The 23801-nt window shown below is 38.5% G+C and overlaps 1 protein-coding gene across 1 annotated transcript; it reads left to right on the plus strand.

Moving 5' to 3' along the window:
- Positions 1-3704: 3704 nt before the first annotated feature.
- LOC138878447 (uncharacterized) lies at positions 3705-4136 on the plus strand. Its single transcript, XM_070158125.1, has one exon. It carries the CDS (start codon positions 3705-3707, stop codon positions 4134-4136), a length of 432 nt encoding a protein of 143 aa, XP_070014226.1.
- The last annotated feature ends 19665 nt before the right edge of the window (positions 4137-23801 follow it).

Raw genomic sequence — 23801 nt, forward strand, 5'->3', positions numbered from 1 at the left:
TCAACAAGACGGCTAAGGTATTGAAAAACTTCGTGCAGGCTAGATTAATGCTCGTTGAGCATAACAGGGAATGCACTCGAGCTCGAGTATGTGTGATATACTTTATGATGACCGAGCGACCCATAAATGTGGGTGAGCTCATGATTGGGGAGATGGACCGCACCCGCTTTGGGAAAAGGACCAAAAGATTATTATTTGGAAACCTCCTGACGCAGTACATGCTATCCCATGGGGTACCGAAGTACCTTGGCTATGATGAGGTAGTGGAGGCACCCAAGGCATTTCTAGACATCACTTCCTTGCTGGAGTCGACATCAAAGCTATGCCAAGCTGCAAGGAATGAGAGGGACAAAAACTACAACATGTATCTTTATAGTTCCCTCAATGTGATAATGAGAAGGCTAGGGGTATCAGATGAGGAGCGCATGCATTTGTGAAATGATCTCTCCAGTTCTTCCAAGGAGATATTGGGCATAGCACCAGGCAGTCCCATTCACCCGTATGAGGATAGAACACTCACAAAGGATCTGATGATGAGGATGCGGATGATGATGAAGTCACGGGTCCCATGTCTTTGGTGCCCTTAGGAGCAGATGATGATGATCACGGAGCCGCGGCTGGTGGGCATCCTGAGGAGGCGGACTCCGACTAGTAGGGAGTTCTTTCTTTCCACCTTACTTTGTTTTGAATTTGTTATGTATCGGGGACTATGCATTGTTTAATTGGGTGGGGGAATACTTCATGACTTGTAATTGTATAAAATTGTTATTGTTATTGTTTTGTTTTTTTAGCTTAGTTTATAACTCACATAGTCTAATTAGCTAGTAAATAAAAAAATCAAAAAAAGCTCCGACTTTTCCCGACGATGGATCTGTTGGACAATTTTCTTGAGGGATTAAAGTCCGATTAAAAATACCAAACCGATTTTCTTTTATTCTTTTTAGGATAGATAGATAGTATCCCTTGGTTTTTCTTTGGACGCTGGTTCTTTTCCAAGGGTGTAGCTCGAATCGAGTGTTCTTTTTTTAATTTGTTTTGGGAGTACGATAGGGAGAAAACTGAGGACCTCTGAGGTACCTATTGACATGTTTGGTGTTGGCATGTTAAGTTATGGCATGGGCTCTGTCTTCCTGAATATTTGATTTGAATTATAATGCCCAAGTAAACTAAGTAGCCTACTCTGTGACGCCTTTTTCTCAGTTGGTTGACTTGTATGCCACCTAGTGCATTATTGCTTAAAAATTTTCAACTCGCTGTGCTTGCTTGACTTGAGAGTCGATAGAACCATCTTGATTGAGTCAAGTGCAATGTGTGTGTAAGGATTGGTGATATTCTGTGCTATCTTGTGTAGTCTAGAACTTTCCTCGCGTGTTAATCAAAGCGAAACTAGTCTAGGAGATGACATAGGCGTTTCTTGCTTGACCAAAGAGGTGCTTGTCACTCACAAATACAAAATTTCCGTTGTTATCCCCTTTGAGCCTGTAAACCTTTTCTTTGGCACCTACACTACAAGTTGTATCCCTATTTTGTTCTTAATTTGAGCTTGTTGAACCTTTAACTCCTAAGTCATTTAGTCGCTAAAAGGAGTAAGGTGAGAGATTGGGGAGTGGCTTTCGAGTGGAACCATAGAAGGGCCCTTATGTTGCACGAAAATTGTGAAAAAAAGGAGTCACTAATCGATGAACCTTAATGTATGGAATGTGTGGAGAAAAGAAAGAAAAAAATAATAGTTTGAATAATGTAGAAAAACAGACACCTCCTAATCCTTCTAATTTGTGCTAGTGGAACCATAGAGGTGCTTAATTGTAAAGAGGGTTATGTTATATATGGTGTATGACAAGTCAATTGGTTGAAAAGAAGATGTGCTCGATTCGTGAGTGTAGTGTATTAAAGTGCTTAGGAGGGTTAGTCACTATTCCTAAATGTATCCTACCCGTCCCTTAGCCTATATTACAACCTTAATCCTAATTGATCCTAGATCTAACTAGCTTAGATTAGTAGAGATATACACTATGGACAAGCTTAGGTACAAACACGGGATGTACATGAATTCTTTGTGAGAGTGAGCAAATTTTGTTCAATAGTGTGATGTCCTTAATTTATGTTCAATGGCATATTTGAGCGTCTGGGCTACTTTTATATTCACTTTTTTGCTTGTGGTGAGGGAATTTAGTATCATGACATATTGGTGATGTTGTACACTTCTTTTGTTGGGTGAATGTGTGAGTTGAGGATGCTTAGTGGTAACGAGTCGTCTCTTGAGGTAGGATGGTTGTGGAGAGGTTGTTTGAGTTGGTTGAATAACATTGTGTATACTTGGGCTAGTTTTAAAACAGGAAGAATATGAAATTCGTGTGTTCATGCTTAACTGCCGGTATCGGCCATAGTCAAAAGCTAAAGTGTGTGATTGAATTAAATATGAATTGCTCTTTCATAATGATAGGTACGTTTTGGGGTGTTAATATAGTTTCATTGCTCGAGGACGAGCAAGAGTCTAAGTGTGGGGGTGTTGATATTCAGCTTAATGTATGCATATTTTGATGTATATTGCCTCACATTATGCTCATGTTTCGTAGATATCGGATGTATAATATAATGATTTGTGCTAATTTGTGGTATTTCTATGTGTAGGAATCATTCAGATGCGATTTGGGACGAAAGTGTGCGAATTGGAGCGAAAATTGGAAGAAAAGGCAAAATGCCTAGTTGAGCGCATCAGTCCATACTATTTTCCAGCTTATGGGGTCGGCATATAGATTGTGGCAGGCTTATGAGGAGAGTAGGCCAACTGACGTAACACCACTTACTTGGGCTCAGTTCATTAATCTATTTTTGAGGGAGTTCATTCCGCTGACCCTCAAGGATGCGTTGCGCACCGATTTTGAGCAGTTGCACTAGGGAACTATGACAGTGGCCTAGTATGCTATGAGGTTTAGTGAGTTATCTCGTCAAGTACCAGCTTTGATTTTCAATATTAGAGAGAGAGTCCATAGATTTATTGAGGGACTCAGTTACGGTCTTATATTTGGGATGGCACGGGAGTTGGAAACTAATACTCTATTTCACTAGATGGTGGAGATTTCTAGGAGGTTGGAGCATATTTGTGGCCAGGAGAGGGAGGCCAAGTGGCCTCAAGATTTTGGAGGATTTAGTAGTTCCCCTTTTGTAGTTTCAACTCGTCATGGTAGAGGTTGTATTAGTCGACCAGTTCAGTCTGCACTTCAGGTTACTCGCAGTGCTCCAGCTGTTTGGGGACCTCAGAATACTCATTTTAAAAAGCCAACTTCTAGTACACCTCCTACACGGGGTTCCTATATCAGTTATTCTAGCTGTCCGGGTCAAACTTAGTACTAGCAGACAAGCCCGCAGAGAGGTTGTTTCGATTGTGGTGATACTAGGCATATGGTGAGGGATTATCCCAGGCTTTAGAGGGGTCGACCTTCGCAGGGTACACAGGCTATAGTTTCTACACTAGTTACTACTCCACCTGCACATCCAGCTAGAGGTAGAGGATAGGCAGGTAGAGGACGTCCGAGATGGAGAGTCTAGGACCGTTTTTATGCTTTCCTTGGTAGGACTGAGGCAGTTGTATGAGATGCTTATATCATAGGTATTTTTCTAGTTTGTCATAGAGATGCATCAGTTCTATTTGATCCAGGTTCCACTAATTTGTATTGTCATCCTATTTTGCTTCATATTCGGATATGTCTTGTGGTTCTTTGATTACCCATGTTTATGTGTCTACGCCTGGTAGGGATTCAATTATGGTAGCTTGTGTCTATCATTCTTGTTTGGTCACTATTATGGGTTATAAGACTAGGGTTGACCTTCTATTACTTAATATGGTGTATTTTGATGTGATTTTGGGCATGGGTTGGTTTTCACCATATCACACTATTCTTGGTTGTCACGCTAAAATCGTGATGTTAGCTATGCCGGGGTTTCCATGGTTGGAGTGGAGAGGTTCATTGGGTCATGTTCCTAGTAAGGTGGTGTCTTTCCTGAAGGCACAACGGATGGTTGAGAAGGGGTGCTTGGCATACATAGCCTTTGTAAGGGATGCTAGTGTTGATACTCCTACCATTGAGTCAGTTCCGGTAGTGACAGAGTTTCCAGATGTTTTTCCAACAGACTAACTGGTCATGCCACCCGATGGGGATATTGATTTTGGTATTGACTTGTTGTCGGGCACTCAACTTATCTTTATTCCACCACACCGCATGGAACTAGTGGAGTTGAAGAAATTGAAGGAACAACTTCAAGAGTTGCTTGATAATGATTTTATCAGATCGAGTGTCTTACCTTCGGGTACCCCTGTTGTATTTGTGAAGAAGAAACATGGTGCTCTAAGGATGTGCATTGACTATAGGCAGTTGAACAAGGTTACCATTAAGAACAAGTACCTACTATCCCATATTGATGATTTGTTTGATCAGCTTCAAGGTGCTAAGGTATTCTCGAAGATTGATTTGAGATCGTGGTATTATCAATTAAAGGTTTGGGCTTCAGACATTCCGAAGATGGCCTTCAGGACCAATTTTGGCCACTATGAGTTTTTGGTGATGTTTTTGGGCTGACTAATTCCCTAGTAGCCTTTATGCACTTGATTAACATTGTGTTTCAGACATATCTTGATTCCTTCGTCATCGTGTTTATTGATGATATATTGGTTTATTCTCGCAGCTGGGAGGATCATGAGCAGCAATTGCGGATCATGCTCCGGACTTTGAGGGGGAAGAAGTTATATGCTAAATTCTCCAAGTGCGAGTTTTGGCTTTGATTTAGTGGTATTCTTAGACCACGTGGTGTCCAATGAGGGGATTAGGGTGGATCCAAAAAAGATTGAGACAGTTCACAGTTTTCCCAAGCCTTCTACTGCTACTGAGATCTGGAGTTTTCTAGGCTTGGCTCGATATTATCACCATTTCGTGGAGGGTTTTTCATCTATTGCAGCTCCTTTAACTAGATTGACTTTAAAGGGTACCCCATTCAGGTGGTCTGACGAGTGTAACGAGATCTTTTAGAATCTTAGACTACCTTGACTATAGCTCCAGTTTTGATTTTGCCTTCAGCATCGGGTTCTTATACAGTTTATTGTGATGCTTCATGGATTGACATTGGGTGCGTGATATGCAGGAGGGTAGAGTGATTGCTTATGTTTCACGTCAGTTAAAGCTCCATGAGAAGAACTACTCAGTACATGATTTGGAGTTGGCAACCATTGTTCATGCGCTTAAGATGTGGAGGCACTATCTCTACGGCGTGTCTTGTAAGTTGTTCTCAGATTACAGGAGTATACAACACTTATTCAAGGAAAATAATTTGAACTTGAGGCAATGAATGTGGTTGGAGCTACTAAAGGACTATAATATCACCATTCTTTATCATCTTGGGAAGGCCAATATGGTTGCTGATGCTTTTGAGTAGTAAGGCAGAGAGCATGGGGAGTCTTAATTATATTCTAATTGGGGAGAGATCGTTAGCTTTGGATGTTCAGGCTTTGGCCAACAGGCTATGAGGTTGGATGTTTCGGAGCCTAGCTGGGTTCTTGCTTGCATGATTTCACGGTCTTCTTTGTTTGAGAGCATCAAGGCACGTCTGTATGATAATCCCCACTTGTTTTCCTTAAAGACACGATGCAGCACAGAAATGCCAAGGAGGTGACTATTGGTGATGATGAGGTGTTGAGACTTCTGGGTAGGATTAGTGTGCCCAATGTTGATGGGTTGCGGGAGCTAATTCTTGAAGAGGCCCATAGCTTGCGGTATTCCATTCATTGGGGCGCTGCAAAAATGCACCATAATTTGAAGCAACACTGCTGGTGAAGAAGAATAAAGAAAGATACTGTGGAGTATGTGGCTCGGTGTTTGAACTGTCAGCAGGTTAAGTACGATCATAAGAGACCCGGAGGTTTTCTTCAGAGACTTGATATTCCGGAGTAGAAGTGTAAGCGTATCACTATGGATTTTCTGGTTGGACTTCCACATACCTTGAGGAGACTCGGCGATGTAAGGTTCATTGCGGATAGACTAACCAAGTTTGCATACTTCATTCCGGTCATACTTTTCAAATCAACTGGCTCGGATTTATCTTTGAGAAATTGTTCGCCTTCATGGTATGCCAGTGTCTATTATCTCGGATCGAGGCACGTAGTTCGCATTGCATTTTTGGAGAGCCGTGCAACGTGAGTTAGGCACATAGGTCAAGCTGAGTATGGCATTTCATCCCCAAACACACGGGTAGTCCAAGTGTACTATTTAGATTTTGGAGGACATGTTACATGCCTGTGTTATTGATTTTTGGGACTCATTGGATCACTTTATACCGCTAGCAAAATTCACCTACAGTAATAGCTATTCATTGATCATCCAGATGGATCCATACGAGGCCTTGTATGGGAGGCGATGTGGTTCTCCAGTGGGTTGGTTTAAGCCTTGGGAGGCTAGGTTATTGAGCACTGATTTGGTCCGTGATGCACTGGAGAATGTGAAGTTGATTTAGGAGCGACTTCGTTCAACGCCATCTAGGCAAAGTTGTGCTTATAGGAGGACTCATGATGTGGCATTCATGGTAGGTGAGAGGGTTCTACTCAAAGTTGCACCCATGAAGGGTGTGATTAGGTTCGGGAAGAAGGGCAAGTTGATCCCTCGATATATTGGTCCTTTCGAGATTCTTGAGAGACTTGGTGGGGTGGCCTACAGACGTACATTGCCACCCAGCTTATCGACAATACACCCGATGTTTCGAGTTTCCATGCTTCGTAAGTACTATGGTGATCTCTCATATGAGTTAGGTTTTAGCTCGGTGCAATTTGACAAGGATTAGACCTATGTTGAGGAGTCGGCAACTATTCTGGACATGCAGGTTCAGAAGTTGAAGAACATTGCATTAGTGAATGTTCAATGGAGAGGTCAACTAGTCAAGGAGGCAACTTGGTAGACTAAGCATGATATGCGAAGTTGATATTCTCACCTTTTTGGAACTTCAGGTATGTCTCACTCGTTCGAGGAGGAATGTTTGTTTGAGATGGGGAGAATGCAACGACCCAAGTGGTCATTTTGTGTATTTGAGCCTTGTTTCCCCTTTTTAAAGCTTCCCATATCTGTATTTGAGGTTTTATGACTTGCGGGGGTGGTTGGTTTCTTTTCGGGGAGTTTTTTGGGTTGATTTGGAGCAATTGGTTCTTAGATTAGAAGCTTAAGTTAAAAATATTGACCGAGGCTTGACTTTTGTGAAAACGATCCCGGAATGGTGTTTTGATGGTTCCAATAGGTTGGTATGGTAATTTTGGACTTAGGCATATGCCCGAAAATGGATTCGTAGGTTCCTAGGTTGAATTGACTCTTCTTGCCGAAAGTGGGCAATTTGAAGGTTTAGAAATTTCTTAAGCTTGACCATGGTCTGACTTTATGGCTATCAGATTCAGAATTTTGTTTTGGGACTTGGAATAAGTCCATTTTGTCATTTGAAACTTGTGTGCAAGTTTTAGTGTCATTCTGAGTTGGTTTGGTATGAAACATATGCTTGACTGTGATTTTAGCGATTCTTGAGTTTCGTTGTAAATTCTATGTGTTTTGGTGTCTGATTCATGGTTTTGGATACTATTTTGGTGTTTTAAGCTTGTGAGCGAGTACGTATGATGATTTTAGAATTGTGTGGATATTTGGTGCGAAGCCCCGGGGGCTCGGGTGAGTTTCGTGCATGTTTTGTAATGGTTTGGACTTTATTCATATCTGTTGGTGTGATGGTACTGTAGTTATAGCAAATGCGAGCACCAGTCCGCATTTGCAAATACCGCATTTGCCAAGGAACACCGCCTTTGCAAAGGGGGAAGTGATGGCAGGCTTCGCAATGCGAAGCCATCCTTGCAAATATGAAGAGAGATTGGGCTGGGGATAGGTCGCTTTTGAGACCAATTGGCCGTTTTTGCAGAAGGGACTGACTTTGGAAATGCAAAGTTCGGGTCACAACTATGACATTCCCTAGGCTCAATAGGCGTCGCTTTTGCAATCAAATGATCTCATTTGCGAGGGGTCGCATTTTGCGAACCCGGGGTCACATTTGCAACATCCGCAGCTAAACAAAAAGTGGGATTTTGGGACTTAGTCTTATTTCATCATAATTTTCACCCCTAGACTCGGTGGAAGGCCATTTTTGGAGGAGACCTTTTTACAAAACTATTGGGTGTGTGAATTTGACTCAATTTAGATTATATAACATGATTGTTTATGAGTTTTAACATCTAAATCATGGGATTTGAAGAGAAATTTGAGGAATTTTTGCCTATGTCTTAAAAAATAAATTTTGAGATTTGAGATTCGATTTGGAATCGGATATGAAATCGAAACACATATTGGACTCGTGGTGGTATGAGTAGTCGAGATCTATCTTTCGACTCGGGTTTTGACCGGGTGGGTCTGGGGTTAACTTTTGTTGACTTTTGAGAATTGTGTAAAAATCATAACTTTATTAATAGAAATTGGTTTCTCTTACATTGTTTGATATTATTAAGTCATTTTTTGCTAGATTTGAGCTGCGCGAAGGTGAATTTTAAAGGAAAAGCATTTTTAGAGTATTAAATTGGCCTAATAGAGGTAAGTATCTTGCCTAACTTTGTATGGAGGAAATTATCACTTAGGATTTGATATTGCATTATTTGTACTATGTGAAATGACATATGCATAAGTTGATGAGTGTGTACACGGGCGTATGTGTGGTAATGGACCGGATTAAACCTCAATCTATTAATATACCTTGAATTGGAGTTCTTTGTTATATGAAGCACATTTTATTGTTCATTCACCCCCCCTCCCTGGGTACCTTTAAGTTATTGTTGTAATTCATGTATACTTGTTGTTGATCCATGGGCTATGTATTGTTGTGGCTTTGGTATTGTTGTTTGGCTGGTGGTGTTGTGTTGAGAATTAGATGTGCATGCAACGAGATAAGGCCGTATTGATGAGCATGCTGCGAGATAAGGGGGCTTATGGAATGTTGCAAGTAAGGGGAAATACTCTATTGTGATGCATTGCGACGATATTAGGGGGCTTATGCACGTGTAGCTATATATGTAAAGGGAAATATTTTATTGTAAAGCTCATGCAACATCATAAGAGTGACTTGCGATTATGTTATGTTGTGCTTCAGAGTAACTCTTGATGTTATCCTTATGTTGGAACGGGTTGATGATTTGAACATGTCACAGTTTTTCTTAAATGATTTCACCTTTGTGTTTTTATGTGTTTCAATTAAATTGTTGTGTTATCACATGCCTATTCTCTGTTGCTTTTTATTAGGTCACGCTTTTCCGTTGTTAGTGTTTGTATTTATACTCTGCACATGTTATTTTTCTATTGAGTGTCTCGACTTGAACCTCGTCACTACTCCATCGAGGTTAGTCTTCATACTTACAGTGTACCGATTGTGGTGTACTCATACTATACTTCTGCATATTTTTGTGTAGCTCCAGGTACCCCAGAGCATGTTGTTCGTTGCTAAGCTGATTCCGAGTTGCTGTGAAGATTTCAAGGTATACCTGTTGTTCCGCTCGCAGGCCTTAGAGTCACCTTTTACTGTTCCTTACTACTATTTATTGATCCTAAACAGTGTTGTATTTGAGACTCATTATGTACTTTTTGTAGAGCGTATGACTCTGTATTATCGAGTTTTGGGATTGTGATTATTGTATTACCATATTGGCTATGCTTTGGGTCATTTTCTCAATTTTATTTAATATTAAGTTGTCATAATTTGTCTGGTGTTGTTGTGCGATAGACTTACTTAGTCTTAGGAACTAAGTGCCATCAGGATTCTTAAAGTGGATTTTGAATCGTGACAGCAAGGACGCATTCAATTTCTACCGGCTACATCTATTATTATCTATTTTCTTACTATATACGGAAGACTTGCATACTTTTCACATCTCTACCATATTTATTATAATATGCAAAAAAGATCCTTAGGCAAGTATGTCTTATGATTTCATTTAACCACTTGATCTCCTTTGTATATTTAGGGTGTGTTTGGTATGAAGGAAAATATTTTTTGAAAAATATTTTTTAATTTTTTCATGTTTGGTTGGCCTAAATATTTTGGAAAATATTTTCCTCATGAACTCATTTTCCTCCAATCGGAGGAAATCATTTTTCATATTAAGAGAAGGAAAAATAATTTTCAAAACTCGTTTCATGATGTGAAAAGGTATTTTTTTCATGATTTAGAAAAAATATTTTTTTTGTTTCAACAAAATGAGCACTTTATTTTCATATTGCTATTGCTGAAAGAGTACTTTCTTTTTCAACGAAAAAAAAGAATATTTCTTTTCAGTTATGGAGCACAAATTTCAACGTTATTTTTGCGTAAAAAAGTAAAGCAACACAGTAGTTCCTTTGGATTTGTGTGAATTTTTAGAGACTTGGGGGTGGAGGGGGGGGGGATGGCATAAATAATATTTTCTTAAAAAAATATTTTCTATTCTCTAATCAAATACTAGAAAATATTTTCTACTCACCAACCAAAAAAGGAAAAATAAATAATAAAACCACTCATTTTCCATGAAAACATTTTCTAGGAAAGTATTTTTCTTCATACCAAACACACCCTTAGTCTAATGAATTATTAGAGAGACAAGGCTACTATTGATGAAGAGCTCTCCCCTCATATGGCCAAACTACTGTACTTGTCGAACAACTTTGCCAAAGTGCACCCACAGGCTATACATTCGACGAATAGCAAATAAAGAGTATTTTATACATATTGTTGTTTGGCCCAATCAGGATTGAAACCAACAAGAATTGATATCACGTATCATGAGTATTATTTGTTAGAATAGTCATAGCGTTATGTTGCAAAATGCCACATATTATATAATTAATCACAAGAGTTAAGTTTCTATTTAGGAAAAAATATTTTTCATGGAAGTATTGGTGCATCACATATATTTCTATAAGATATACCTAGGAGTAGTCATTCAAGTATGAAAATTGCCTTGCCAACAAAGGCAGAGCTAGAAATTAAAGATTATAGGTTTGAAATTTTGATTCTTCTACGTTATTGTGTTCTAAAGTAATAAGGTGATGACTCAATAGGTCATCTTATGTTTTAGAACCTAATTCTACGCTTTGAATCCTTAAATACCTCATCTTAACCCACCCTTCTCAATGTGCGCGCACAGTCCGGCGAGTTTCCGGAAAGCTTTTATGTTAAAAATTGAGAAAATATGAAATTTTTGCCTTAAAATCTATTTGAGTTGACTTTGGTCAATGTTTTGAGCAAACAGACCCGGATTCATATTTTGACGGTCTTGGTGGCTCTGTATCATTATTTAGGAGTTAGGCGTATGCCCGAAATCGAATTCAGAAGTTCCTAGCCCGAGTTATCGCACTTTGTTGAAATTTGAAAGTTAAAAGCTTAATGACTTCAAAATTTTTGACCAATGTTTGACTTTTAGGATACCGTATCCGTATTTTGGTTTCGAAACCCCGTATAGATCCAATACTATATTTATGACTTGTCTGTTGAATTTGTTAAGGATCGGAGTTGGTTTGACATGATTTGGACGTCCGGTTGTGAAATTAGTAGTTCATGAGCTTTCTTGAAAATTTCCTTTGAATTGATGCTAAATTCATAGTTCTAGGTGTTATTTTGACGATTTGATTGCGCGAGCAAGTTCGTATGTTGTTTTTAGACTTGTGTGCAAATTTGGTTTAGAGCCGCGATGGCTAGGCTAAGTTTCGGATGGGCTACAGAGTGAAATTTAGACTTAGAAATGTACTGGTGTTCTTTACTTTTTGATGCAGGTCTTAGACCACGCAATTGCGAGGTCTGGCCTCGCATTTGCGATATGGCATCATGCCTGTCAAGTTCGCATTTGCGATCATAATCTTTGCATTTGCAAAGAGACCCATTTGCGCAATTGCGATAGAAGCAGAGATGGCAAGGACTTCGCATTTGCGGGGTTCGTATTTGCAGGGTTCGCATTTGCAAACCCCAGGTCACAAATGCAACATTTGTAACTGATCAAAATGGGAGTTATATGGGATTTTGATCATTCTCTCAAATTTTCAAATTTAGAAACCCTAGAGGCGATTTTTCAAAGAACTCTTCTTCCCCAAATCATTGGTAAGTGATTCTAAACTAGTTTCTTTCAATCTTTCACTATATTTCCTAAGATTCCAACCAAAAATCTTGTGTTTTCATGGTGGAAATTGGGGGTTTGAGTAGAATTAGGAATTTTTATAAAATGGGAATTTAGACCTCAAATTGAGGTCGGATTCCAAAATAAATTATATAACCGGGTACAGGGGTGAATGATTAATCAGGATTTGGTCCGAATTTCGGGTTTAAACTAAGGGGCCCGTGTGACGATCCGGTCAGTCGTTCTGAGAGTTATAGCTCTGTTTCCCCCATCTATGCTTATTTATGTGTTGTTCAGCTGTGTTGAGTTGTATCTAGTTGGTAAGTTTGGATTTGGAGTAGTTTTGGAGTGAAATGAACACTTAGTCTCTTAGTTAGAAATTTAAGTTAGAAAAGTCAACCAAAAGTTGACTTATGAGTAAACTAATTTGGATTTGGATTTTTATGATTCGATTAGCTTCATTGGTTGATTTTAGACTTAGAAGTGTGTCCGGAATGTGATTTGGAGGTTAGTGATAGAATTAGGCTTGAATTGGCGAAAGTTAAAAATTTTGCAGTTTTGGTCGACCGTGGAAAATTAGGTATCGGGGTCGGAATGGAATTCTGGAAATTGGAGTAGGTTTGTAGTGTCATTTGTGATGTGTGTGCAAAATTTGAGGTCATTCGGACGTGGTTTGATATGTGTCGGCGTCGTTGGCGAATTTTGGAAGTTTAGAAGTTCTTAGGCTTAAATTCGAGGTTGATTTGGTGTTTTGGTGTTATTTTGGGTGTTTTGGAGGTTCGACTAAGTTCGGTAGTGATATATAACTTGTTGGAATTATTGGTTGAGGTCCCAAGGGCCTCGGGTGAGTTTTGAATAGGTTTGGGTTGTCTTGCGCTCGTTTTTCTTATGTTTTGACGTCGTTTCTTCAACGATAAATGATATCATATTGAACAAATGAGCTCTTGTTTCTTTTTTTTATTGAAGCATTAGATCTGTATCGTAATTACGAACCCGTAGCAAAAAGAATCATCGAATTTGGACATCGTATGAGGATTTTATGGTCATTTTACTAAGAAATAAGTTGCTAAATTTTGCAGATTAATTACGAAATTGCCACTGACGACGTATTTAAAAATCTGCAATATTTGCAAATATTGAAACAAACAAATCTCATTCATTATAAGGTCAAATGGAGTGATTCAAAATACTAACTTGACTAGAATTTTACAAGGAATCCATTGGAGCTATAAAAAGTGAGTTTCGGAATTGTTTGACATGAGAAACGAGACAGAATAGCTGGCAGAAAAATATATAAAATAAGGATTTGTTCATTCGGTCTTATTTTGAGTTGGGAAGCACGGATTTGGGCGATTTTGGAGGCGATTTTCACCATAGGGATTGGGGTAAGTATTCTCTACTTGATTTTGGTTATATTTCATGAATTTATTTTCATTTATGGGATTTGATTGATGATTTCAAAGTGAAATTGAGGGAGTTAGGACTTCAGTTTTAGAGAGTTTTAGGTAGGGATTTGAGGGAGCAGACGGATTCTGATTTTGATAAATTTTATATGGTTAGACTCGGGAGAGGACGAGGTTTATTATTTTGACATTTTTGACTAGTTTCGAGACGTGGGCTCAAGGCCGGGTTTTTGCCGATTTCGGATTTTTGGCATATTTTGTAGTTTTTATTGTGGAATTTGATTCTTTAGCACATGGTGATGGTATTAATCTGATTATGGTTAGATTCGGAGCTTTTGAAGACCAAGTCCAGAGACGAGGGCATCCCGGAGTAGGATTTTACGCTGTTAAGGTAAATAACAGTTTTAACTCTGCCTTTGAGGGTATAAGCCCGGAGATTTGATATCATGTGATTGTGTGAAGGTGATACCCACGCTAGGTGACGGGCGTGTGGGTGTACACCACGAGGGATTTGAGATTTGGTCCGTCCCGTGAGGCTGTGAGGCCTAATGGCTATTATATGTGGTTATGTGTTTACTTGTTATTAAGCTTAATTGCCTTCATGTTAGAGATTATGCTTAGGCTTTATTCATGCTCACATTATTTGTACTTAGTTATAGAAATAATTGTACATGTTTACCTGAGTCTCTATTATTTGCTAATATGCTATGATACTTGATGTGGGCTGTGTTCCCTTATTTGTTGATGATGGTGAGGCTAGTGAGGTACATGATTGGGTAAGGCCCATAGCCTGGTTGTGAGGATATTGATACATAGCGCGTGAGTTGTCCGCGTATCACATGAGTTGACCGTGCGGGTCCAGGTATTGATACCATAGCGCGTGAGTTGTCCGCGTAGCACGTGAGTTGACCGTGCGGATCCAAGTATTGATATGGTAGCACGTGAGTTGTCCGTGCTTGGCGCTTGGGCTTTGGGAGCCTCTTCGGAGTCTGTACACACCCCTAGTGAGCGCAAAGTGTTGAGTGTATTGAGTGTTGAGTGCTAAGTGCGAGTGCTGAGTGATGGAGTGACATTGTTGTGAAGTTGCATTTACTTTTGTTATTGCTACATTTTTCTGTTAAATTTCTTTGTGGCATTTACTGAGTTATGAAATTTACCTGTTTATTCCTGTTATTTTTAAAATTGTGAAAAATAAATAGTTGGACTGTTTTACTTAGCTCGTCACTACTGCTCAGTTCCTTAGTTATTTCTGTTACTACTGAGTCGGTTGTACTCATACTACACCCTGTACTTTATGTGCAGATCCAGGTGAGTTAGAGCGCGGCGATCGTTGAGTTCAGACCGACTATCTGTGGAGATTGCAAGCTAGCTGCTAATTCTGCAGGACCTTGTTACTCCTTTTCTCATTTCTTATTTTGGATTGTTAGACAATTTATATATCTTAGTTCATAGTTTTACACGCTCATGACTTAGTGACACTCTGGTGTTTGGAACTCGTTTCCGTATTTTTTATTAGTTGGTTTAGTTTATCAGGAATTAAATTATTAGAAATATTTTATTAAATTTTTATAATCAAATTAGTAGTAATATTTTGGGAATAGGCTTGCCTTGTAACACGATAGGCGCCATCACGACCATGGTTAGATTTTGGGTCGTGACAGCCCGGGAGTTGACTTTTTGTTGACTTTTTCAATAATTACCTAAATTGAATCTTTTGAAATCATGGGTAGTTCTTAAGGCTTAATTTGAATCGTTTGGTTGGTAATTTGCTAGATCATATTGGTTCAGAGGCTTGTTTGAGAGGCGAAGTCGTGGTTGAGCTTTGAATTGATCCTTTGGAGCGAGGTAAGTGTCGTGGTTAACCTTGACTTGAGGGATTAGGACTTGTTGTTTATTTGATACATGTTTAGATGTCAGGTACAACGTATATGTGAGGTGACGAGTACTTATGCATTGTTGTCGGGTTATAGCATGCAGGTGGGACTTGTTCTTTGCAATTATTGCTTTCTTTTATCATGTTATCCATGCTTAGACTAGTTATTTGTTAAATTGATAATTCTTATTGTTTTTATGGGCTTTTGTGGTAATTGAGTGTTGATTCCAAGTTGAGATTAGTATTGTGGAACTGTTGTTGAAGTAAGGCGTGTACTTGTTGATCCTATCTCCATGTTATTACTTGTTCATTGTTTTGTGTCAAGGGAGAGTGTTAATGCACGATGGGTGATGTAGTGCCGTATATGAGTGCTAATACACGAAGGGTGATGTCGTGCCATATTGTGAGTGTTAATGCACGAAGGGTGATGTCGTGCCATGTTATGAGAGTTAATGCATGAAGGGTGATGTCGTGATGTATTTATTGATTTATACTGTGAGTGAGAGTAAAAGAACGAAGGGTGATGCCGTGTGGTATTATTGCCTTATTGTGAGGTTGAGAGTAAAAGCACGAAGGGTGATGCCGTGCAATTTTCTTCATTGTCTTAATTGTTTCTACTGGTTAAAGGCATATTAATTGTTATGGTTATTATTTCCGCTGTATCTCTTATATCTTGTATCCCCTAGCATGTCCCCCCTCCCAATAGTACGTGTATAGCTTTTATTTGTCGTTATTTTATACATATACTGTTATTTGCATAGGTTTATCATGTAGGTGTCTTGTCATAGCTTCGTCACTACTTCGTCGAGGTTAGGCTCGACACTTATGAGTACATGGGGTCGGTTGTACTCATACTACACTCTGCACTTCTTGTGCAGATTTTGGTATCGACCCTAACTGTTCGTGAGGCATAGCAGCTTGGACTTGCTCATTTGGAGACTCGAGATAGATCTGTTGGCATCCGCAGACCTTGAAGTCCCTTTCTATCTTCCTATTTTACTATTTCTTTTCGCTCAAAATAGTTGTATTTCTTTCAGACTCTATTGTAGAAAATCTTAGAAGCTCGTGAGTTGTGACTCCAGATCCGGATTGTTTTAGATATTTTGCACTTGATGTTATTCCGCACTCAGTTTTAGTTTCTGTTTGGCTTAATCGATTCTGCTATTGAAATTGACTAAAGTTGGCTTAATGAATCCTCTAACGTTGGCTTGCCTAGCAAATGAAATGTTAGGCATTATCACGGTCCCGAAGGTGAGAATTCGGGGTCGTGACTAATAGTTTGTACATATTCAATAAATTTTTAAAAATAAATACAGAATATAGATCAAAGCTACTAAGTTCCGCCAAACCCATATTTAATGTGCAAGTTCCGCTCCTGACAACTTGCAAAGACTAATAGTGTTGATGCAACCACAGTTGAGGAAGAAGAAAAATTTGCAAAGATATAACAAAAGGTGACAAAAAAGAAAAGATTAGTGATCTTTCTTGATAGTGAAATAAGTTATAAGCTAATTTGATTTTTGAAGTTGTATTAGTTTGAAATTTTTTATTGTTAATGTGTTAATCTATAAAGTTCATGGCAGTGCAACTAAAACTGATGAAAGGAACATACACCTGGAAATCATCCATAAGGAAGTATTAGATGAATTATTCTTCATATATATTAAAAATATTTACATGTAACTAATTAAAGTCTTGACCACAACAAGCAAGTCACCATATGATAAATTACGTTGATCATCCTACTTTATTCTTTTTTTAAATTAAAAGAGCTTCCGTTGATCACTGATGTAGTCTTGTAGACAAATTATAATTTGTGTATAGCATACCAAAGTTTGTACATGATCATTGAGGAAAAATACAAAATATACCCTATCCAAAAGAATTTTCAAAGATTTATTTTAATAGTATTGATATTATCATGTAATAACAGACCTGACATATACGTACAACGCACGTGCCGAGAGACTAGTAATATTACAAGCACAAAACCCCTTAACGAAATGTCGTTCCTCTTTATTACCTGTTAACAATAGATTTTATATTTGACAAAATATTAATTTTAGTTATTTTTTTAATATTTAGGACTTCAAAATTAGTTAAATTTAGGTTATTAAGTTTTTCTTATTTGAACTATATATATTATTTAGGACTTTAAAACCGACTAAAATTTTACTTTTTATAAATCAGTAATTAATAACACGATACCATCAGAAATTTACAATATTACTAGACTATAATTTCAATTAAAATGTTGGAGTTGTGGGTATCTTACTGATCAATGGTAGATTCAACTTGTTCTCCCTCTAAAACAATGGGTGAATTCTAAGAAAGACTTCAAGAACACATTGAAACAATCAATGAGTTCTAAGAAAAACTTCAGAAAAATCTAATGATCAGTTTAATTAAAAAGCTTTCAAAAGTTTACTTGAACTTTATCTTCTGCTATTTTGGTAACAATTACAAATGCGAGCATGAAATTCCTTTTTGAAAACGGGAAGAAACATATTAATTTGAGGAGACCGTAATTTTTTACGAATTAGACATTCTAATATTTAGGATTTTAATCTCAACTATTCTACGAGTATTGACGATGAGGTTAAATAAATTTGTTTTCATGAGTAAAACATTGACAGTGAAATTGTTCAAGCTGTTAGTTTGAAGAAGTCAGTGGAGTGGCAACCTTTTATTTCCGGTTGAATCTCGATTTATTGTGAAGATTTGATGCTTAAATGATGAAATTGAGTTAAATGTGTGCTATAATCTGTTACTACAATTGCTAAAATAATAACTGAAGAAAGTGAATCCTCTGCAAGAGTTGTGGCTATTCCAACAACACATGATCAGAATCTAGATCTAGTTCGTCACAATCACCTTCTGTATATTAATATGTTATACACTCAATGTAATGACCTAGCCGGTTATTTTGAGCATTTATATTTAGTTTGGTGGTTTGATGTCATGAGTAGGTTCATATGGTGCATTATGACTTGCGTGTATCGTCAATTTTGATTTTTGGGTAGCTTGAGATTGATTTGGAAGAATGATTCCCAACTAGAAAGCTTTAAGTTAAAAGAGATGACCATGTTTGACTACTATGAATTTGACCTTGGATCAGAGTTTTTATAGTTCCTTTAGGTCCGAATAGTGACTTTAGACTTGGTCTTATACCCGGATTTTTATTTGAATTTTTCTAGAAGGTTTTGGCTCTAATTGGTGAAAGCTATCAATTTAAAAGTTTATAGGTTTGATCGGGAGTTAACATCGATGTTATCAAGTTCGGATTGTTATTTCGAGAGTTGGAATAGGTTTCATTTGTGAGTTTCATGCAAAGTTTGTTTCGATTCCGGATTGGCTAGATTTGAATCGGACATTTGGTTCGAAGTTTAATGTTTATGGACTTAATAGATTGATCTTGATCGATGATTCATGGTTTTGATGTTATTTTATATGATTTGAGACCTCAAGTTGGTCTGCGTTCTGTTTTGGACTTGTTGACATAATTGGACAGGGTCCCAAGGGCTTGGGTGAGATTGGGGCGGGTTTAAAAACATTTTTGGTCATGTTGGATATTGTTGGCTTTTGCAGGGATTTAGTGTGGTCGCACATGCGAAGCGCAATCTAGAGCTGGGGCACGAGTCTGCAGATGCAGAGAGTTTAGCGCATTTGCGAGACCGCAAAAGTGGTCACTTTGTTGCAGAAGCGACGGGGAAGCTGGAAGGGTGTTGCTTAGATGCAGAAGTTTCCTTGCACCTCAGAGGTCGCAGAAGCAGAAGTTGTTCCGTAGGTGTGAGAGGTCGGGGCTTCACTGGTATACGCAGAAGCGGCTGTTGGATCGCATATGTGAAAGAGCTGGGCAGAAGCTTTATATTTCGAGGGTTTAGTTATTTTATCATATTTTGATATCAAGAGCTCGGATTTGGGTGATTTTGGAGGGGATTTTCACGACTTAGATTGGGGTAAGTATTATTTTACTCGAATTTGATTATTTTATGTGATTTCATCTTTGATTTTGGTATTGGTTTGATGAATAAAAAGAGAATTCAGGAAATTTTTGTCTACATTTTTTTAAATTGAATAACCGAGATTTGAAGATCGATTTAGAGCTGGAATTGGATGAAACTAATATGGTTGGACTCATATTCGAATGGGTTATCTATATTTTTGAGTTTTGTCGAGTTCCGGGGGCACAGTCCTAGTTGACTTTTTGGTTGACATTGAGTGTTTCATTAAAGATTCGACCCTTATTGTTTGGGTTTGTCTCACATGGCATTATTTGATGATTTTGAGTTACCTTTGGCTAGTTTCGGGTCATTCGGAGGTAAATTCACGCGGGATGGCATTTTATAGAGTATTGTTTTGGTTTGTTTGAGGTAAGTATCTTACCTAAACTTGGTTGAGGCACTAGTTGCCTGAGTTATTTGTGATAGTTATATGCTATGAGTGGCGCACATGTGTTGGGATTGAGCCATGTGCGTGCACCGAGGTATTATTCATGCTCGGGTAGTGCTTAGGCTATGATATGCCTTGAGTTGATTGCTAAGCTTCATGCTGTGACGGTTCTTATATTTGTACCATATTGTAATCTATTTGAGCCATGTTTGTTGTTACATAGAGAGTAATCTCCAGATCAAACTTGATAATCGCTACTTTTGTGATGTATTTGCTCATTTGAGCTACGTTAACACACTTTGCACATGAGTACACCTTAGTATATCACTTACACTAGTGTAGGAGTATAAAATTTGATGTTCTTTGATCATGTACATGTATTCTTGTATATCTGCTTTATGTGTGATATGCATTAGACTGGTAGCACGTGACCACATCGGGCGCATTGTGATATTGATCCCGTGTCCACGTCGGGCCAATCATGATATTAAACATGTGACCATACCAGGCGGATTATGATATTGAGCTTGTGACCACGCCAGAAAAATTGTGATATTGAGCCTATGACCGCACTGTACGGATTATGTTATTGAGCCTGTAACCACGTTAGGCGGATTGTGATATTGAGCATATGACTACGCCAGGTGGATTGTGACATTGAGCTTGTACCACGCAGGGCGGATTGTGATATTAAGCCTGTGACCATGCCAGACAGATTGGGATATTTGCCCGTGAGTTGTCCGTGCATCACGTAAATTGTTCGTACAACACATGCAGATTCGAGATATTGATATTATTGGCACATGAGTTGTCGTTGCAGTACGTGAGTTGTCCGTACGGTTGATACATTATTGGAACGTGAGTTGTCCGTACAATATGTCAATATGGGTCCATCCCCCTAGGCTTCCCCTATCATTTCCTTCTTGATGGTGCACACACGGATTGTGAGAAACCTACAGGATTCTGGTCGATATAGGCCTTGGGAAAGCTGGTCAGTAGTTTGGTTCGGTTATTGAGATTCTGATATGGGCTTTAGAGCCGTATTATGATTTCTATTTAGATCGGGTTGCACGTCGCAACAGAGTGATACTTGGTTACTACATTTCTTTTTTGCTTGTAGTTTCCTTAGTTGCTTATCTGATTTATTTCTGTATCTTCCTTATATGCTGGATTTTTAACTAAGCAGGGTACGTTAAGAAAATTGTGTGCACCAAGGTGGTTTTATATGTGAATTCATGATTCATCACATTATGTTTTGTACTTTTTGGAATTTATGAATTGTATAGGTGATTGGCGAGTATCATTTATAATTTTTGCTTCTACTACCTCGCTGAGATTAGTTATGATATTTGTTGAGTACATGGAGTCGGTTGTATTCATACTACACTTATGCACCTTGCGTGTAGATCTTGGAACTGAGTGTTGTGGATGACGAGAGTTGGCACTGAAGATGTATCTGCCTTCCAGATATAACTATCACTTGTCCTTGGTAGTTTCAAATTTGAATTATTTTTATGTACATTCTGAACAAATGTTGTATTTATTTCATACCAGCTTTGTAAATTTAAGTCTTAGTCGCTCATAACTTGTACTACCAGTCCTTGGGTTATTGTGTGAAAATTCAGTTATCTCACTTATTGATTTCTCATTATTTTCATTAGAATTGAGTTGACTATTATTTGGCTTACCTAGAGGGTTGTATTAGGTGTTATCACGACTAGGTGAATTTTGGGTCGTGACAAGTTGGTATCAGAGCTCTAGGTTCATAGGTTCTATGAGTTATGAGCAAGTATCTAGTAGAGTCTTGCGAATCGGTATGATAACATCCATACCTATCTTCGAGAGGCTACATGCATGTAGGAAACTATCCATCTTTCTTTCTTATCTTACGGCTTTGATCAGCTTGAAGCATATATCTTTGATTTTTTCCATCCACTCGTAAGTTATATTGGGAACTTGGTACCAGTTGTTTAGTGACATCTTCTGATGTCATGGATGAGGTGCGAGATGTGTTCTTGTGTTTAAGAGATAGGCCAGTCTGGAAGACTTGAAGCTAGGTTAAGACTGCAGCTTGGGCTTGAAGGTTTCAGTTGTATGAGTATATGTTTTTGGACTCATATGTCTGCTAGTGTCCCTAGGGATGGGATTGATGGCTTAGTAAGTGGTTGGATAATTATATGGTGAGTATTATGTTACTACATAATGTGCTTAGATGCTTTTGATGTGATGAGAAGAATTTTACTTGGAGTGCGAAAGGACTATGGATGCTTGTTTTCTATCTTAATGTATTGCACAGTCTCGAGTTATAAGCGTGTTGAGAGATCTTTCATGTTGTTCATTTGTGAAACAAAGTAGATTCTTATGTCTTGATGACGAGTTCAAACTCAGGGGGATTTAGCAATTGCATAGTGGTTGCGACCATGATAGGGTTATAGAGAGATGCCAATTTGAGGCTAAGCAGGTGAGTTATCTCCTGTGGGGTGGTTTACGAATGTGTGATATTAATGATGTTTTTGGGAGAGTTTTCTTTCTACCAGCAGGTTATAAGTGTTGCAATTTGAGTTTGGATCGCTTAAGAAATTTGCACAACTGTCGCAAGGATGGTTATGCTCTTAGTAGATGATTTGAGGTATCTTATGATTAGGACTACATGAACTCATGAGGGATTTTATTGAATTACAGTGTGAGATCAAGGAAATTATGGAGTAACGATATTGTAGGCTATCAGATGTTATGTTATGTGGCTTCGAGCCAAATGAGGGACTTTATTAGCAGCGATCAGATTCCATGGTCATTAGTTATATTAGTTTTGGTCTGAGGCATATTTGTGGATCAGTTATGACTTAAAGGTTGATTTTGAGGATTAGTCAAGTAAGGAAATTTCTAGATGCATGATTTATTACACTTTAGGAGCATATGGAAAACTTAGAATGATTCGGGTTTGTTATTCATGGTAGATGTAGTGTGCATGGAGTAGGGATTCACTCTGTTGCTTAAGGGGGTAATTCTTGAGGTATTTTCTGATAATCGAATATAAGTTGTTCGGCTCATTTGGGGTGGTTCATTGGAGAATTGAGCAGAGTGGATGACGCTCGAGAAGGTTCTAATGGGTTAAAGATTCACATATGGTATTTGAGGATTTTTGGTTTTGTATATGGCTAAGATTTGAGATCTGCATTAGATGGTGACGAGACTTGCAGTAGTTCTATATCATTAGTGATTCTACAATCCAGTATCATAAGGGTTAAAGAAACAACTTCAGATTCACAGAAGGTCTCTTCAAAGTAGGTATCTCGGTTGCGGTATTCTTGGGTACTTAAGAGGGGATACAATGGCTTATGGGCTTTAGGACGACGTGGTTTTGTGCTAGGATCTCTTGTGGTGAGATTTTGTTAAATATCATAGTGTATTGGTATGGGGACATGTTAACTTTAAGGCAAATTGAGAGGGACTCGAGAAATAGGTCGGCTTGGTGGGGGTTCAGATCGGCTTAGTAATAGAAATTATCGATACCTTTAGCGGTGAGACTCTACGGGGGTCTTGTGGCAATACTCTTGGGCTTGGAAACCTGCATGGCTTACTAAGTTAGAGGGATTCAATTCTGGTGGCTTGGTTTTGTGCTAATGAGTTTCCGAGGACTTCTTGGTGATTTCGACCACGGCTTGGGATAGATGTTTTTGACAGGCATGAGGAGTATGTTGAGTCTTGTGAATTTTCTCCTGGATAGGTTTAAGTGGAAGGTTTCTGGTTATTGGGTGAGTATCCTGCTTGTGATTCAGATTTGATAATGGGGTTCTCGAATTTTTGTATGATAGCATGATAGATACGGTGCAACGTGTGGGATTGAAATTGCATGTACTAGTTTATGGTTTAATCTTAAAGGGAAGGTCATGAGTTCTAGATAGAATAGACGGTTTTAGATGTTTAGAAGAATGCTAGCATTATCTGGTATCACCTGAGACGAGTGTGTATTTCAAAAGGTGCCTTGCGTTTTGAC

This window comes from Nicotiana sylvestris, chromosome 9 (assembly GCF_000393655.2).
Source record: "Nicotiana sylvestris chromosome 9, ASM39365v2, whole genome shotgun sequence".
Taxonomy (NCBI): Eukaryota; Viridiplantae; Streptophyta; class Magnoliopsida; order Solanales; family Solanaceae; genus Nicotiana; species Nicotiana sylvestris.

Coding starts and splice junctions, on each gene's coding strand:
- LOC138878447 (XM_070158125.1), top strand. CDS start 3,705: ATGTCTTGTGGTTCTTTGATTACCCATGTTTATGTGTCTACGCCTGGT.